Source organism: Polistes canadensis, unplaced genomic scaffold, assembly GCF_001313835.1.
Source record: "Polistes canadensis isolate GaletaPanama2010 unplaced genomic scaffold, ASM131383v1 scaffold_107, whole genome shotgun sequence".
Taxonomy (NCBI): domain Eukaryota; kingdom Metazoa; phylum Arthropoda; class Insecta; order Hymenoptera; family Vespidae; genus Polistes; species Polistes canadensis.
Window position 1 is genome coordinate 197,781 of NW_014569654.1, and position 16,680 is coordinate 214,460.

Sequence of the window (16,680 nt, forward strand, 5' to 3'; positions counted from 1 at the left end):
TCTATTTCTTCTTCTTCTTCTTCTTCGTTTATCCAGACGTTCTTCTACCTACCGCGAAAAGTCTCTCTCTCTCTCCTTCGTTTTCTTTCTCTTTCTCTTACAGACAGTATGAACACGTACAAAAGATTCGTGGTTTGCCAAATGGGCAAGCAGCAAACAGTAGCACACAGTAGTACTTTTGTACTAGTAATAGTAGTAGTAGTAGTTGCTAAGTAGTAGTAACGGGTAAGACGAGAACACATTCGGATAGAGCAAAGTAACCAATCGCAAGAGGAAAGCTTGCGATCTCTTAGCCCTCCGGGGGTATAACAACGCGTCGTAATATCAACACACATCTGGCTACGGAGAAATTTCGTTCGCTGTGCTTTCAGTATACTTCTCGACCTTCGTGATACGCGTTTCGTCTTTGCTATTCTCACTCTCACTCTCTCTTTTATCATTGTCTTGTCTTTTTTTTATTTCTTTTACTTCGTCTATTCCACTCCGTTACTCTCTCTCTCTCTCTTTTTTTCCCCGCTCAATCTCTCTCCCTCTCTTATACGCGCAAACAAGTTTTATTCTATTTTTTAAATTTTTCAAACACACTCCGATTTCTCTTTTTCTCTATTTCTTTTGAAATTCGCGATCTTTTTGTCGCCTACCCACGCGTAAAAATAGATATTCGACAATGGAGATCCAACGTCGCGAAAACGCGCGAATACACGTGTCGCGCTTTTTGTCACGGTCTCTTTCCCTCCGTGAAAATGACAGCAGACGCAACCCACCGATCAACACATTTTCCTGTGCGTGAATCGTTCGATCGATTTAAGCCGTGCCTCTTTTTTTTCTGATCCAGAGCGAAAGATAGAAAGAGAAAGATAGATATACCCTTCGATCCATTGTTATTCGATCTTTCATTTCTCTCTTCTACTTTTTTTTTCTTTTTATTTCTTTCTTTTTCTCTTTTTTTCTTTCTCCTTCTCTCTTTCTCCTTCTCTCTTTCTCTCTCTCTTTCTCTCTCTCTCTTTATCTCTATCTCTCTCGTATAACATTCCCACGCCCGTCCGTTTTATTTTCATCTCGAAGGGCGTTCTATTACAGAAGCGAGATAAATTTATTACAGAAATAAAGAGAAGGAAGGAAAAAAAAGAAATAAGAAAGGCGTCGCTCGGCCGTTCGATTTGATCTCTTCGTCTTCGATTAAAAATAGAACGTTTTCGCGAGAATCCTCTTACGAGGGATTCCGTAATCATTCGATAACGAACGGAAGAAAATAAACGGAACTAATTCAATTCAATCCATCCATCCATCCATCTTTCCTTTTTATTTCTTCTTGAATATTTCAGTCAGATCATTCGACACGACGTGCCTGCCATCCTCAAAATCGGCCGAACGTGTGACCGAACCAGCAAGTTCCTTGCCCAACGAGAACATATCTCTGGCTGAGCCACAAGAGGAAAAGATAGATACGAGGGTAGGGTTAGTAGGCGAGTCTCTTCCGATCAACAACAGTAGCACCACCACCACCACCACCACTAGCAGCACCGGCAGCAGCAGCAGCAGCACCACCACTATTACTAGCACCACCACCAACACCACCACCACCACCACTACCACCAGTAGTTCGATTCCAAGAGCAACGACGGATCAGGGCAGCAACGAGAAACAAGCAGTCGGTGAGTGGAATTCATTACCGGTACTGGTAGAGCGCCTTCGTTCGGTGCTCGAGCTCTCGCTCGCGATAGCCGATACTTCGTCGTCGTCACCGATCAAGGAAGATTCACGAGGGCTTGCACTGGACGTCGATGATTCCCGAAAAGTTCGTCCCATGGACGAACGATCAACGACTAGCAAGAATAGTAACGGCAAGGAACAAGACTTAAAGAACGACTTGAGGTTCCTCGAGGACCTCTTGATGTCCGACATACACACAGCTCTTTCACGTTTACGAGAAACCCTTGAGAGAATCGACGTTGGCGCGTTAGCAAAACACGGTGCTGCTTCCGACCCAACTAGTAAACTTCAACTTCTACGTCTAGTGTCGAGTTTACTTTCCCGATTAGAGATGCCACGTGAATCGTTAGAGGAAGAAAAGAAGATACTTTCCCAAGAAGAGAAGTTAAAGTCTTCTTTGACAACTACAACATCGTCTCTGAATAATCGTAGAAGACGAGGTAGCAGACACACGATTGGTGTTTCTGCCGAGGAACTAGCATGTGCTAGGAAATGGTTACAAGAGGAAAAAAATTTTAAAGAGGTGACACCATTTACGAAAATAACACCCCCACCGTTGTTCTCTACCACACCAACGAAGGCTACCGATTCTTCCGAAGAAAAGCCAAGACCCGAAGAGATACACGACAAATATACGAAAGACGCCATCAATCATCGACAGTCTCTACGCGATAAAAATAATATCGATAAGGGTCTTGAAATTCGACCACGTGCTGTTCCCTTCTATGCCGATAAAACGGACTTTGTTGTCTCCCAATCGACTAATGCTTCAAACGAAGTGACTCATCATCAGTCTCTACGACCTAGTATCGACTCGAGGAACAAATTGGACAACACGGAAGTTGGCAACGTAGAAGTCGGTCGTGTTGGCAGGTTGGCTGCGGCTCTTCAGCAACGAGTGGAATCCTCGAGCAAGTGTACTTCTTCCAATCGATTTATTGCAAAAAAATCAAAGATCAAACGAGCCAATACCATTGACATTCCAAGTTACCTCAAATTACAAGCTGACTGTCTCAAGCAAGAGGGTAGCGGTTGCGTATCTCTAAAGAAACCTATAAATGTCAGCGACAAGGCAAATTGTAGCTCAATCAAGAATATGATCGTACCATCCTTCCAACCGAGAACTGAAAATGATAGAAAATTCATGGCATTAATTAATAAGAACAACGATACTCCTGTATTTAACGCACCAACGTCGTTCAAATCATTTGGTTACACAAAAACAATGGATTCATCAACGATAAGCAACGAAAATTGGAACAGTCGTTTCTCGAATATCAAGACAGCTTTTGACAAGACGACGACTTCCGGTGATGAGTCTGAACAACAAGTTAACAAGAACAAGCTTCCGAAACGGCCACCGATAGTTCCTCAAGTGACTCAGCGATATAATCCTGGAAAGGAAAAGCCCTTCAACGCGAATGTCTTCTGTAACTTTGAACACGATACACCTAACGCTGGTCAATCGATCTCTCCTGGTTTCAGACATGCTCCTTCCTCTCCTTTTCGAAGGATCGAAAAGACAACTATTGTATCGAACTTCGTTAAGCCTTCACCGATCCCTACCAATCCTCCTAAAAGCAATATACCCATGCCTGGCAATACATTACGTGAGAAGGCAAGAAAGATGTTTGATCGTGGCGGCAACAGTAACAACGTTCAACAACGATCTTTGGAATACAAAGTTCAAGTCGATGGAAACTCGGAGAGACGTACCTTTCCACGACCACCTTGGATCGAACATGAGAAATCATCGAGTGTAACGAACGCAGAAAATGGACGTCTAGATTACCGTTCGTTCTGTAAGCAATTTGCACCGTTCGTTAGCAAAGGTGCATCCTCGTTATCCTTGGAAAAAACATCCTCCGAGTTCAACGATGCTCCTCGGCAAAAATCTAAATTATATCAACCTCTAAATGAATTGATTAGTGAACAAAATCATCCGAACGTTGTGGATGGAAAAATTTCGTTCCAGATGATATCAAAGGATTACAATCATTATAACATTCAGGGAACTCGTGATTCTCGTGATTTTATTAGTGAAACTGAAACCTCAGGTGGATCTCAACAAGCTGACGTTACTCTACGTGGCAGTGCATCAGTAGCTGTTCAAACTGGTGTTCAGGATGAAACAACCTACGATGAAGCTAGATCCTTTCGTGTTGCTCCAAAGATCTCGAATGGGCCACCTTTGATTTGTAGCAATGTCTCGATACAAACATCAAGTGATGTGCCTTCTACGATTTCAGAAGATGTTCAAAATTTTCTTTCGGATAATCAGAAAAATCATGACGAAGAGAAAAGTCGTGAAGAATATCGTTCGCGAAATGAATCGGATAGTGTTCTGCCGTTAAAAGAAAACGTTCGCGAAGCTGTGCCTTTACACGATTATTGTTCCGAAACGATCGTAAAAAATCCACAGGTGCAAAATCAGACAGCTTTGGTGACAGTTTACGATGAGCCAATACCGAAAGCTGAACAAAACGAATACGAATCAGCGAAGGTGAACTATGCGGAAGATGATCGATCTCAATCTAAACATTATGACTATTTGGATGCTAAAAATATTCAAAATCAAGATATAAGCGAAGAGGAAGGTGTCGTAACGAGATATACTTGTGCTATAGCCACAGTGGCAACTGTTGAAAATCCAAATATTCAAGAGGAAATTGTCGAGCCATCGTACTTCAGGGAATACTCGACTCCATCTGTGTCACCTGTCTGGTCCAACTCAAAATCGAAAACAAGTAACGACGAAGAAGTTGATGAGGAGATACGTAGACACAATATGTTGCAACAAAGTTTGATACAGCGTCTCCATCATGAACGTTGTACTATGATCGATCATCCATTTAAGCGATCACCGATCGATTATCAAAATGAAACACATGAGAATAGCAAGAAGGAACAACAAACCATTGAACAAGGGTACTACGTACCTCCACGAAGTAACGAGTATATACCGATGAAGAATGTAAACAGACTCGAATCGATCTCACCCTCTTCTTTACTCAATCAATCGAAACGTATTGTTAATCTTCCTCAAGCGAAGAAATTCTTTTCACCGGATTTACCAACGAAACAAACTCAAATCACACCATCTACGTCGCGCGTAGTCAATCAAGTTTCAGCTCTGAGAGGAGTTTATGAACAACCAGTCGTTATTCCAAACAAACCTATTCGCAAGGAACGATCACCGATATCAAATGGAACAAATCCAATTGATTCCAGCGATGAATATTTAATGTCTTGCGCCAATCAACCATCTAGATCGATCGTTCTTTCAAAATCTGAATCTTGGCATCAGTTGGCTCTTTCCAACAGTTCCTCTCGTATTCCTCGTACAAACGACTCCAACCCTTCGTCGTTATCGAGAGCTTCTTACTTACCGAAACCCCCAAAACCTAGATCACCGTCGACCATGAAATTTCGAACAAAACAATACGAAGCATCTTCAGACAGTGTCAAAAAGATGGAGGACAAGATAAGAAGATATTTTGATAATCCCAATGAAAGTTCAACGAACGAAACTAAGGAATCAAAGAAACGTTCCTCTCCTCGTCATATTCATGGAAAGTGCATGATCGGTCTATCGAGAAGTCGTACCTTGCCTGGTATCTGCGAACAGAAACTCGTCTTGACGATACCACCAACACAAGTACCTCTCCTACAAGTTAACAGTGCTGACGTCGACAAGGTCTTCGACGACATCTTCCAGGAAGCCACGAGGATGGACGGTCAGCATTGCTGACCGATCAACTTTATCTCTCTCTCTCTCTTCTTTTTCTTTTTGTTCTTCTTGCATCGGCCACTTGTAATGGTAGCGATAGCTGCTGCGAATACGCAAGAAATTGAGTTACGATAAAAAATTCATCGCAAACGGATCCATTGATCGAACGCAAGATGCAATGTGATTTTTATATTTGTGTATTATTCTTTTATTGTTATACTTGTTCTTGTTATTGTTATTGTTATTATTATTATTATTATTATTGAAAGTATCGTCCATGAGATGATATCTACATAAATACTTAGTATCACGTAAAACGCGCGACGGTCATATTCACAAACCAAAGACTGTGTTAATATCGTCAAGTGAGAAATAATCAAAATCGAATAATCATATTTATCGTTGGTTCGCACAATAAAAAAAATATAATAAGGGATGTTAGAGATAGTTGAAGATGTTAAATCAATTCGTCAACCAGAGAAATACATCCCAAGACGAATTAAATAGCGTTACAGTTACCATCATGAATAATTTATTTTCATATCGGAATAATCTATATGAGCATGGGGTAAATCTGAAATAAAAGAAAAATGATCGATTATCGGCATACATCATCGGTCTCAACAGGTACAAATTTGAAATGATAAAAGGAAGAAAAAAGAAAATGTTTCGAGGAGACTCAGAGAAGAAAAGTAACTCTGGATATCTTATTATGTTGCAACCTCAAAGAGATTTCACCAAGAAACGTAAGGCAGAGAACTTGAAGAAGACGATGCTGTTCGGCTCATATTATTTGGCTAGAAGGCACCGGCTTTTGGCAGTCCTTTCACAAAAGCTAAGACGTACATATGTGTCTCCCTTTCTCTTTCTCTTTCTTTCTAGCGCATTTAACAGCGCGTATGATTCTACTTCGTCTTTTGGACGTAGCCACACGTTCTAAGGACGGACATTGAAAGTGAGAAGGAGAAAGAGAGAAAAAGATAGAGATTCGCTAGAAGGTCGTACAGATCCCCGAATAAAGCAGTGAGTCACAAAGCATCTTTCTGTAGCTCCTTTTGTTGCGCCAAATAGTGTTCTAGTTTTCTCCACACTGCTCTTTTGCACTGTGTGCGACTTTTGCCGTAGATTATATTCGTAGCTGTGTGGTGTCATTTATATGCGCGGTTGTACAGTTAACATCATCACTACGACCACACTCAACCAAACTCGCGTTACTTATGCCAGGATCTTCCTGATCATAGGAACATCCGTCGTCGTTGCCAATTGCCTCGAAATTATAGATTTCTGTTGCTACAAATAAACACAAATTACACTTCACAGTTTTAGCATGCATCTATATAAATAAGACAGTTTACAATGAATCCTTTTTAACAACAACGACGATGCAATTGAAGAAACAATACACTACCACACGAAAGATGATTGGAGAAAGCTTGGAGTGAATTTCCTCAAGATCTTAAAAAACCTTTAGCCTCTCTATATCTCTTTATGCCTGGAAAAGCAAGCAAAACCGATGTTAAATTGGCCGACACTTGAACTAACTCATAGCTTTAATAGCGATATAACGTTATAGTAAAAGAACGTTACAAAATCCATTTCAGTTAACTGTAATTATACTTTTAAAAGAATCTCTACTTATTATTTTGAATTAAGAGATTGATACTGATGATTTTTGAATACTTACAAACTAAAGATTTACTACTCTTGCAAGTGTGAATAACATAGTCGTAAAGAATTCACCGATAACAGCACATTTCTTTTTTCAGCCCCCAAGAAACCATTATCGCCATTTGCCAAATTTCGTCAACTAGATCGGCAATATAGTTCTTCTTTGCCGTCAAGGTAATTATCACTATTCTTGGTCAACTCAACGAAAAAATTCTTCGAAAATTAAAGAAAAATCTCTTCTCTCGTTGTCTCTTCTTCTATTATATCCTGAATTCCACTCTCTGTTGTGTCTTCTAATGTTTTGTCTGTCCTTTCCGATCTCCGATCCAGTCCCATAAAGTCGCCAGAAAAGGAGTTTCGTTTTAGATTTACCGAACCTACTGTGACAAATAACGCGGTACAAATAAAGGAACGATTGTTAGCTTGGTGCCGTTCTAAAACCAAAGAATATGAGGTAAACACGCAATATCCAGGTTTCACATATGTGCTGGTAATTATTATAATGGACTAAATAACAACATTTTTTCAATTTATTTTATGATATATTTTATACAACATTTATTTTTATTATAACATAAATCATAAAATTAATTTATTTGCTATTTTTCAATTTAGCCCGCTGTCTTAATTATTAGTACATATATTCTTTCTCATTTTCAATATCATCGTTGAAATTGATATATTAACATTATTGATTTGCAGAATATACAACTTGATAATTTCTCGACCAGTTGGAACAATGGTTTGGCGTTTTGTGCTCTGATTCATCATTTTAGACCTAATGCCTTCGATTATTATTCGTTACGTCCGCAGGATCGCAGGAAGAATTTTGACCTGGCATTCAAAACAGCTGAGTGAGATTTATTATTACCTTCATTATCTTCTCTTAAAAATAATTAAAAATGTATAATATTATTTGTTCATTGTTTTCTTTATAGTGAAGCTGGTATCGCACCATTACTCGATGTTGAGGACATGGTGGCTATGCGACGTCCGGATTGGAAATGCGTCTTCACTTACGTTCAATCCTTTTATCGTCGTTTCAAAGACGAGGATTGAATAAAATCAGCTTTTATAGATATATATACAAATATATATATTTTTTTTTTTTATAAATATATATCCCTTCTAGCAGACCTCGCAATTGAATTAATTTACATAACGTAATACTTGACGAATATCGAAGAGATTAAAAACACAATTAACAAGTTGATCTTGACACAAGAAGGAAAATTAAAGTGGATTGATATTTTCTTGTTTTTTTTAATTTCTTACATCTTCAATTAATTTGGCATAAACTTTCGCACAAATCTACGAATCATTTTACTTACAAATGTGACCACTATACTAAAGAATGAAGACCTTGTATATCTTCTACTATTGACTATTGTTGATAGACTAACATTTTTAAATATAAATACAATTTGTTTTTTTTATATATGTTAAAAAATATAATTTTGTTATTATAAATAAATTTATAGACTAACTTACGAGCAGTCGTTTATAATGTTTTACCATTTTTACATACCGCATGTAAAATTGATAAATATATAATCATGTGCGACTGTAAGAAAAAAAATTATATATACTTATTTATATTTAATAATATATTAAATTAACACAATCTCCTTAGCTATACAAATAATATTTACAAAGAGACGCATAATAAGTACAATCGAAAAATATAAATAATTTAGGCAAGAATAACGTTTATTGTACTTATTTAAATTATTAATAAATGTTTAAACCATTAAACTCTAAACATAACGTATATACAAATTTGTTTAATAATCTTTAATTTTTTTTAAGCTTTTATCTAATATGGAGTTAATGTATAAAAATAATATTTGGATCACTCTTGAAAATATAATATAAAATTAAAGAGCACTATCTTCCAATGAATTGTGTATGCCGTTGCTATCATCTTCAATCATTTCCTGTAAATATATATATATATATATATATATATATATGTACATCATCATTATCAAAATCATTCGTTAATTATTAATTGCAATAAATTTTCCTTTCACTTACTTGTAATACTTCAACTAATGCCCGTGTTTCGTTCAACATTTCGTTACACAAACGATTTTCTTCCTGCAATGTTGCTATGCGTTCGTGTAATTTTCTATTTTCCTCTAGCGCGTCATGAAGTGCTATTCGTCGTCTTTCTGCTAGTACTTGCCAATAATTCTCGCTTGGATCAGCTGCAATACAAAAACACATTATTAATTTAATTAGAAATCTGTGTAACTTCTTCATTCAATATACATTTATTGCGAACACAATTTGATATATACGTTCAGAGAGTAAATCTTCTATTTCGATTTGAATCAACTCTCCTCTACTTATTTGAACTGCCTTATCTTTTTTATAAAAACAATTTCTATTTTTAATGCTTTCTTTTTTTGAATTCACCGACGTGTCTTTAACATCCCTAAAGTACAAAATCGTATAATATTATTAATTCTTACAATATACATTAATCTCCTATATAATTTATAAAAAAATAAAAATATGTATAAATACTTTTTTACGGTATCTTGAAGTGGTAATTCCGCTTTGACATAAATTTCCTTTTTTGCTTTCTCCGGTATATTTCGAACATCTTGAGTTGGTAATTCTGTCGTGACATTACTTTCCGTCTCACTCAGGATCCCTTTTTCTGTAGGTTCTGGCTATAAAATGTGCAAATGACTTTCTGACCTTAGCCTGTTTTAATAAAACAGAAAACTGTGATATATCACATCCCTTAGCTGAACTAATGTTCGATGTACCTAACCTTCTATTAAATTATGTTATTTTTAGCAATAACTTTTTTCCAGCACGTATTGATAAAAAAATAATTATTTAAATGTATTTACTCGTTTGAGAAATAATATAAATTAAATCAACCGTCACTTAAGGTGTGCTTTTATCATATGTTATAACTTGTTGCTCAGACTATTTAAAACAATTCAGCCTTATACTAATCCAATTCTACAATAAGTCTAATAAACAAAATATCTAATCAATTATTAAATGTTTTCACGACATTGATAAAAGAATAAAAAGAAAATATAATACCAATATTTAAACTAACCTCTGAAGTGACGGTTTTGGAGGCAAGAACTTTCGTTTCACTTGTTGGTTTCATCATTTGGTAACGATATTCCAAAGTAACAATGTAATCTGTTTATGAACAAGATAAAATCAACTTTGTTAATATAAGCATATTTAAAATATTAAATGTAATCTCATTATGGAAAGATAAAAGATTAAGATATTTGATAAGAAGGAAAATAACTAAATATTTAAGGTTATACCAAATTAGGAATTTTAATTAGATATACTTTCTAGCGAAAAATGATTATTCAAACTTTCCTAGAAAAATGAAAAGGGATTATTTCTTAAAACTCATTGTCAAATTAAGTACCGAATATTCTGTAGTACGGCTTATATACGAAAATTGCGCTTCAACACTGAGTCTATAGATGACGCATCAATTATTAGAGTCTAGGAATATTTTCATAGTTCAGAATAGCCAACCCTAATCATTTTTGCTTTCATATTTCTTTTATTCATTAAAACTGTAAATATAAAAAAAATCTCTAACAAAATACGAAAATAATATTTTATTTATTATATAATAAGTATTCCTATAATCCGTCTTGTTTTTTATGTTTAAAAAGCGTAACAGTTGATTCTAGTATTATTCGAACTTTGGTCGCTTGAACTATAGTTTCTAAACGTTTGTGATGAGCTTATAGCGAAACATATATTTTGTCAAACGTTGAATTACATTTGAACTGTGAAAATGTACAATGAATATCGGATATAGTTTATTTTTCATAAAATAAGATATTATAAATAGTTCGAATATTATTCTTTTGAGAGAAACATTAAGTTAATTTTATATATATTATCGAATCATGAAACCAACGGGTGATCAAAAAGTTTCTGGCGCCAAAACTACCACATCAGAGGTTAATGTAAATATTGTTTATTCTATTTTTTTCCATGAATTCCAAAATATCATGAATAAATTTTATAATTGAAGTGTAAGAAAATATAATTGTTAAATGTTTTCATTATGAGTATAATTGTATGAAAAAGAAATATATTTTAAATATATTTATTAAAATATATTTTAAAAACAATACATAACATTTGATCTAAAGTCTATTCTAAATGGCAGTTAGTTCAATTTAAATTATAACATGAACGAATTTTAGTGAACATATTTTAAAAAATTGTTTGTTAATTAAAACATTACAGAAAGAACGTCATCGTCAAAAATAACATTTTTTAGTAGAAGAGTAGATAATTAATCATTTCCTTGTACAATTAAAGGAGATGCTGTAAAACTATTTACTTTATTTTACTTACACAGACTAAAGTTAAAAAATCTTTGCACGACTTGCAACCAACAGCTGTAGACAAAGAAAATCTAGTTGGTGGCGGAAGAACCATCAAAGTAGATTCATCGATCAAAGATGCCTTAAAGAAGTACTGAAAATATATTTACTTTATTTGTATTGTATATTAGATAAATGTATTCCACAAAAAATAATATTATTATATGATTTTGTACAACAGAGATATTGAAAGTACAACGAAGAAACCAAAAATAACAAAACAAAAACACAAAAATGTTATTTGTAAAAATAAGGCAGTTCAAACAAGTAGAGGAGAGCAGATTCAAATCGAAATAGAAGATTTAACCTCTGAAGGTATATATCAAATTATATTCGCAATAAATGTATATTGAATGAAGAAGTTACACAGATCTCTAATTAAATTAATAATGTGTTTTTGTATTGCAGCTGGTCCAAGCGAGAATTATTGGCAAGTACTAGCAGAAAGACGACGAATAGCACTTCATGACGCGCTAGATGAAAATAAAACATTACACGAACGCATAGCAACATTGCAGGAAGAAAATCGTTTGTGTAACGAAATGTTGAACGAAACACGAGCATTAGTTGAAGTATTACAAGTAAGTGAAAGGAAAATTTATTGCAATTAGTAATTAACGAATGATTTTGATAATGATGATCTACGTATATATATATATAAATATATATTATGTTTTATTTACAGGAAATGATTGAAGATGATAGCAACGGCATACACAATTCATTGGAAGATAGTGCTCTTTAATTTTATATTATATTTTCAAGAGTGATCCAAATATTAATTTTATACATTAACTCTATATTGGATAAAAGCTTTAAAAAAATTAAAGATTATTAAACAAATTTGTATATACGTTATGTTTAAAGTTTAATGGTTTAAACATTTATTAGTAATTTAAATAAATATAATTAACGTGTTTTTTTTGCCTGAGGCCAAAACTATAAATCCCTCATAGATTTCATTATTCATGAATATATATAAAATTTACTTTTTTGTTCTAAATGAATAATATTCGAACTATTAAAAGTTTTATTTCATAAAAAATATAATTTATCCGATACTCCTCGGATATATATTCACAGTTCACATGTAATACAACGTTTGATCAAATATTTGATCCTTTATAGGCTTATTACAATTATCTAGAAACCATAATTCAAGCTACCAAGGTTTAAATTATACTGGAATCAACAATTACACTTTTTAAACATAAAAAAAAATAAAACGAATTATGTAGAAATTTAATATAATAAATAAATTTTTTACATAAATAATAAAATATTATTACTTGTATTTTGGTTACAGATTATTTCTTATATTTACAATCGTGATGAATAAAATAAATTTGAAATTACAGATAATCATGATTGGTCATTTTGCATTTTAAAGCGGATTTTTGAAAAACTAAAATTTTACTCTTATTTTACATCTTTTTAAAACTGTATAAATATTTTATTGAGTCATATATATTATCTGATTTAATTCTACTTTTTTAATATTCACCGTAGAAATTATTTTCATAAATAAAATAACGTTTAGCTTTATTAATACATTGTTCTTTTCTTAACAACTTTTTAATAGTAGCAGTAATAAAAAATGAATTTAGGTAAATACTTTTATTGATAATATTATAATTTAATAACAATTTAATAAGTATAAAAATAAAATCTTCATATAAGCGCCTATGTCATAACAATAAAATACTTTTACTATACGAACAAAAATATATGAATAATGATTACTTAACTGTATTCTATTATCAACTGTTTGTTCATTAAATAGAATGCTTATCTTCCACCTTCTATTATGTATAAAAATATACTTAGTTTTACTTTTGATTTTTGTTAGCACAGTTACTTATACATTACAAATAGATTAGTTTATCACCAAATTGTTACTAATATTGTAATAATTTGCATTTAAGGTATCCTTAGACAGTTTAGATTATTTAATGTAAAATAGTAATGTCTAATGCATGCCAAACTTGATCAAATATTTATCTATAATGACACAGTACAATATGTTTTCATCTTTTATGAAGATGTTTCACGTAACTATTCTTTTCATGTAATTACATTGTCGAAAGAATTTGTGCATACGTTTTTGTTGCAATTTTCCAACTTGATACATGCAAGTTTCATTTTGACAAAGAGCACAAAATTCAGAAGATATGGCATGGAATGGTGAGCGGAAGTAGACGCTAGCATTTTTCAATAACTTATTTTTGCGATGTGCCCAAACATGTAGAATAACTTCAAATATCATAAGTAATACTAAAAACCAACGAGAATATATGATAGCTGGTAGAAACAAGCAAATTGGATTTACTTGTCCGAAAGATGATCCTATTGGAACTGGTTCCATTTCCATATTATTTAATTTACAGCCTGATTTCTTAGGCATCATATTATCTTTCACTTGTTTTGGTATCTGTAATAAATAATATTTTGATTTTTAATCCGAAGACACATTTGTGGAAAGTATAAAAGCAATTTAGAAAGTATAATTAACCGCACCCGTAAAGCATGTTGTTAAATTGAAAAATATTCTTCACCTGAAAAGGTACTTTTCTACTTCTTTGCGTAATCCCTTGAAAATTAACTTCGGGTTCACCAGTTTCAACATTATTTGTTGAACAAATAGGATTATGCATCTCTAAGTTGTCCTGGAGAGATTGCATTAAACTTTCACCTGTTTCTTCGTCTATGAAAATCTGCTCCATAGCGTATATACCTTCGACCATTTTCCACGTTTCTTTTACTTGAAGAGAAAAATTAAAAACGAACGAATGAAAAGGTTTTTGGGGTCACTTCCCGGACGTCACTGTTGATACGTTTTATTCTAATGAGTCTTTTAGTCTGAAAATAAAACATTTTTGAGAGCGATTGAAGCGCTAATTAACATTCTCATATAATTATTCAAGTACTTATGAAATAGGAGGAAAAGTAAACTATAAATGTGGTTTGATTGATTTGAAAAAATTCACGTGAAGAAAAAGATTGTACTAAGAGTTTGATTTTAATATTGTGAAATGAAATGAGAAGAACGTATGATGATTACTAATTATACTTATAACAAGCAAATAATAAAGGTAAATCATTAATAAATAACAGATAAATAATTTTGAGTAAAGCTTTTAAAAAAAATCCAATTGTAAATGAGAAAGGTTAACAATATCGTTACACAATAGAAAAATAATGGAAACGAAAAGGTGGAATTGTATCGAGAAACGTATGGGAATCGAACTTTTCTTTTCTTTTCTTTTTTTTTATTATAAATATTTAGATGCTGTAATCCTGGTGTAAATAATTAAAATTTTCGAGGCTGGAATCATCACTGACGGATTCCGGAAAGCAAGTACAACATACAAATCCGTATTTTCTGCAGAGTGACGCAATGTACGAGCAAAAAATATCGAGCATGCAGCACATTGTTTAACAAAAAAAATTAAACTTATTGTTATTTAACAATTTTTTTTTCTTTAACTCTAGAACGCAACAAATTTTTAACTTAATATCCGTAACAACAAAATCAAAGACTATCATTTAATTATTTTCAATAAGAAAAATTTGATGTTCGTTTGTTTCTTACCTTTTTAATAACTTATTTATTAAACTATATTATATAAACTATATTTTTGATCTTTTTTGCAATTTAAATTAAACAACTAATGAAATTAATACTATGTTTTACTAAATTTGTTTCTATTAAAAAAATTTAAGCATTAAAATCTTATGCTAGTAATACACATTTTTAACCACGATTAATTCAATTGTTTGTATACCATATGCATCTAAGTAGACATATATATATATACATATGTATATAGCTTTATATAAAAATTTATCTTTAACGATTAGATAAGGTTAATAATTAAAGTTAAAAAAATCAATTATTTCTTGATGCTTCTAGCAATCTATTAATTTATACAATTTTTTTTGTTTTTTGCTATTATTTACAAACGATAATGTTTTCTTCTTTTTTCTTTTTTAATTTAAATATATTTCGTTAAGAAATCTAATCGAGATATGAGATAATTTCGTCTTGTTAGATAATGAAAAAGAAGAAAAAAATATTTTACACTATCGATCAAGATAAGAGATAGTTTAGAGAACATTTAACAAAAACGTTAACGAGTTAGAAGATTTTGGATAATTATTATTACAAATATTGCTTACACGAGAAATAAGTAAATGTGAAATCCCGTAATGAGTTAGTATTTCACTTTATCTGACAAGGAAATATACTTTATTCCTGATAAGAGCGACTCACGAAATGTCTGCCATGACTAAAGGTAAGGTAGCTAGATAAAAAAAAAGAGAATCTATTACGTATAAGAATAATAAGTAAATAATATAGAAATTTTCTATTATCTTCGTATGAAAATTCTTATCTTTTTACATTTTTATCTAATAAAGAGAGAAAACAAGTTTTAATTTAAACGCATTGTGAATTATTTAATCGAATGAAATACTTTATTTGTTAAATAATTAACTTTAATAATTTTATTGTAACCAATTAGTCCTTGAATCGCAATACTTTTACGTGATGTATATTTCATTTTAATTTCATATTATACTTCTTTATGATTGGTTGAGTAGACAATTTTCTAACCTAAGATTTTTATTACACTCAAAGATGTTACATAAATATAATCAATATCAAGGAAACAGAAAACAATCAGGAAAGAAAAAAAATTGAAAGTTCTATGTTTTCTTGCTATATTGGACAAATTGTTTTAATAAAGCATGCGTAACGTCCATTTAAATTTGATTAGTTAAGATATTTAAGCGGCAAATTTAAAACTTATTGAAATAAAATGACGGGAAAATGATCATTCTATATATATATAATCTAATCTAATTGTCATAAAATTTTGTTTTTGTGTACTTCATACATAACTAATATAACTTTGCGATATTAAAACAAGTATTTATTTTTAACAGACTACAAAATTGATGGACACTTTATTGTCTTATATGAAATAAGTACTTACATTGATTTCTGATTTATTTGAATAGGAATTTAGTTTACTTAAATTTTGTTCATCGTATTAGAGAGTTTCTTTTTAAAGTTCCTCACATCTTTTATTATTTTTTTTGGTAGAATCTAATATATTATATTGAAGCTGTTTTTTTTATTTTTCATTTTATTTGTTTTGTAATTAC

General features: G+C 32.2%; 5 protein-coding genes across 11 annotated transcripts; 3 read left to right on the forward strand and 2 right to left on the reverse strand.

The window, feature by feature from the left end:
- The first annotated feature begins 579 nt into the window (after positions 1-579).
- On the forward strand, positions 580-5,890 carry LOC106787612 (serine-rich adhesin for platelets-like). Its single transcript, XM_014750136.1, has 2 exons — positions 580-782; positions 1,326-5,890. Exons 1-2 carry the CDS (start codon positions 668-670, stop codon positions 5,462-5,464), a joined length of 4,254 nt encoding a protein of 1,417 aa, XP_014605622.1. The 5' UTR covers positions 580-667; the 3' UTR covers positions 5,465-5,890.
- A 265-nt stretch (positions 5,891-6,155) lies between these two features.
- On the forward strand, positions 6,156-8,170 carry LOC106787581 (smoothelin-like protein 1). The gene is made up of 5 exons (XM_014750032.1): positions 6,156-6,285; positions 7,210-7,285; positions 7,442-7,601; positions 7,814-7,965; positions 8,050-8,170. The coding sequence occupies exons 1-5, from the start codon at positions 6,156-6,158 to the stop codon at positions 8,168-8,170; spliced, it is 639 nt and encodes a 212-aa protein (XP_014605518.1).
- Positions 8,171-8,700: 530 nt separating this feature from the next.
- On the reverse strand, positions 8,701-10,605 carry LOC106787613. 5 transcript variants are annotated; one of them, XM_014750137.1, is made up of 6 exons: positions 10,530-10,605; positions 10,197-10,285; positions 9,644-9,792; positions 9,415-9,551; positions 9,149-9,321; positions 8,701-9,048 (listed from the first exon to the last, which is right to left on the reverse strand). In XM_014750137.1, the coding sequence occupies exons 2-6, from the start codon at positions 10,251-10,253 to the stop codon at positions 8,989-8,991; spliced, it is 576 nt and encodes a 191-aa protein (XP_014605623.1). In that variant the 5' UTR covers positions 10,254-10,285; positions 10,530-10,605; the 3' UTR covers positions 8,701-8,988. The 5 variants fall into 5 exon arrangements, with proteins under 5 accessions (XP_014605623.1, XP_014605626.1, XP_014605628.1 ...); XM_014750140.1 differs by having other exon boundaries at positions 10,478-10,573; XM_014750142.1 differs by lacking the exon at positions 10,530-10,605 and adding an exon at positions 10,447-10,500.
- A 68-nt stretch (positions 10,606-10,673) lies between these two features.
- LOC106787601 (geminin-like) lies at positions 10,674-12,453 on the forward strand. 2 transcript variants are annotated; one of them, XM_014750121.1, is made up of 5 exons: positions 10,674-11,085; positions 11,487-11,602; positions 11,693-11,826; positions 11,920-12,092; positions 12,197-12,453. In XM_014750121.1, the coding sequence occupies exons 1-5, from the start codon at positions 11,026-11,028 to the stop codon at positions 12,254-12,256; spliced, it is 543 nt and encodes a 180-aa protein (XP_014605607.1). In that variant the 5' UTR covers positions 10,674-11,025; the 3' UTR covers positions 12,257-12,453. The 2 variants fall into 2 exon arrangements, with proteins under 2 accessions (XP_014605607.1, XP_014605608.1); XM_014750122.1 differs by having other exon boundaries at positions 10,709-11,079.
- A 660-nt stretch (positions 12,454-13,113) lies between these two features.
- Positions 13,114-15,821, reverse strand: LOC106787600. 2 transcript variants are annotated; one of them, XM_014750119.1, is made up of 3 exons: positions 15,691-15,821; positions 14,067-14,370; positions 13,114-13,942 (listed from the first exon to the last, which is right to left on the reverse strand). In XM_014750119.1, the coding sequence occupies exons 2-3, from the start codon at positions 14,253-14,255 to the stop codon at positions 13,559-13,561; spliced, it is 573 nt and encodes a 190-aa protein (XP_014605605.1). In that variant the 5' UTR covers positions 14,256-14,370; positions 15,691-15,821; the 3' UTR covers positions 13,114-13,558. The 2 variants fall into 2 exon arrangements, with proteins under 2 accessions (XP_014605605.1, XP_014605606.1); XM_014750120.1 differs by lacking the exon at positions 15,691-15,821 and adding an exon at positions 15,104-15,121.
- Positions 15,822-16,680: the final 859 nt, after the last annotated feature.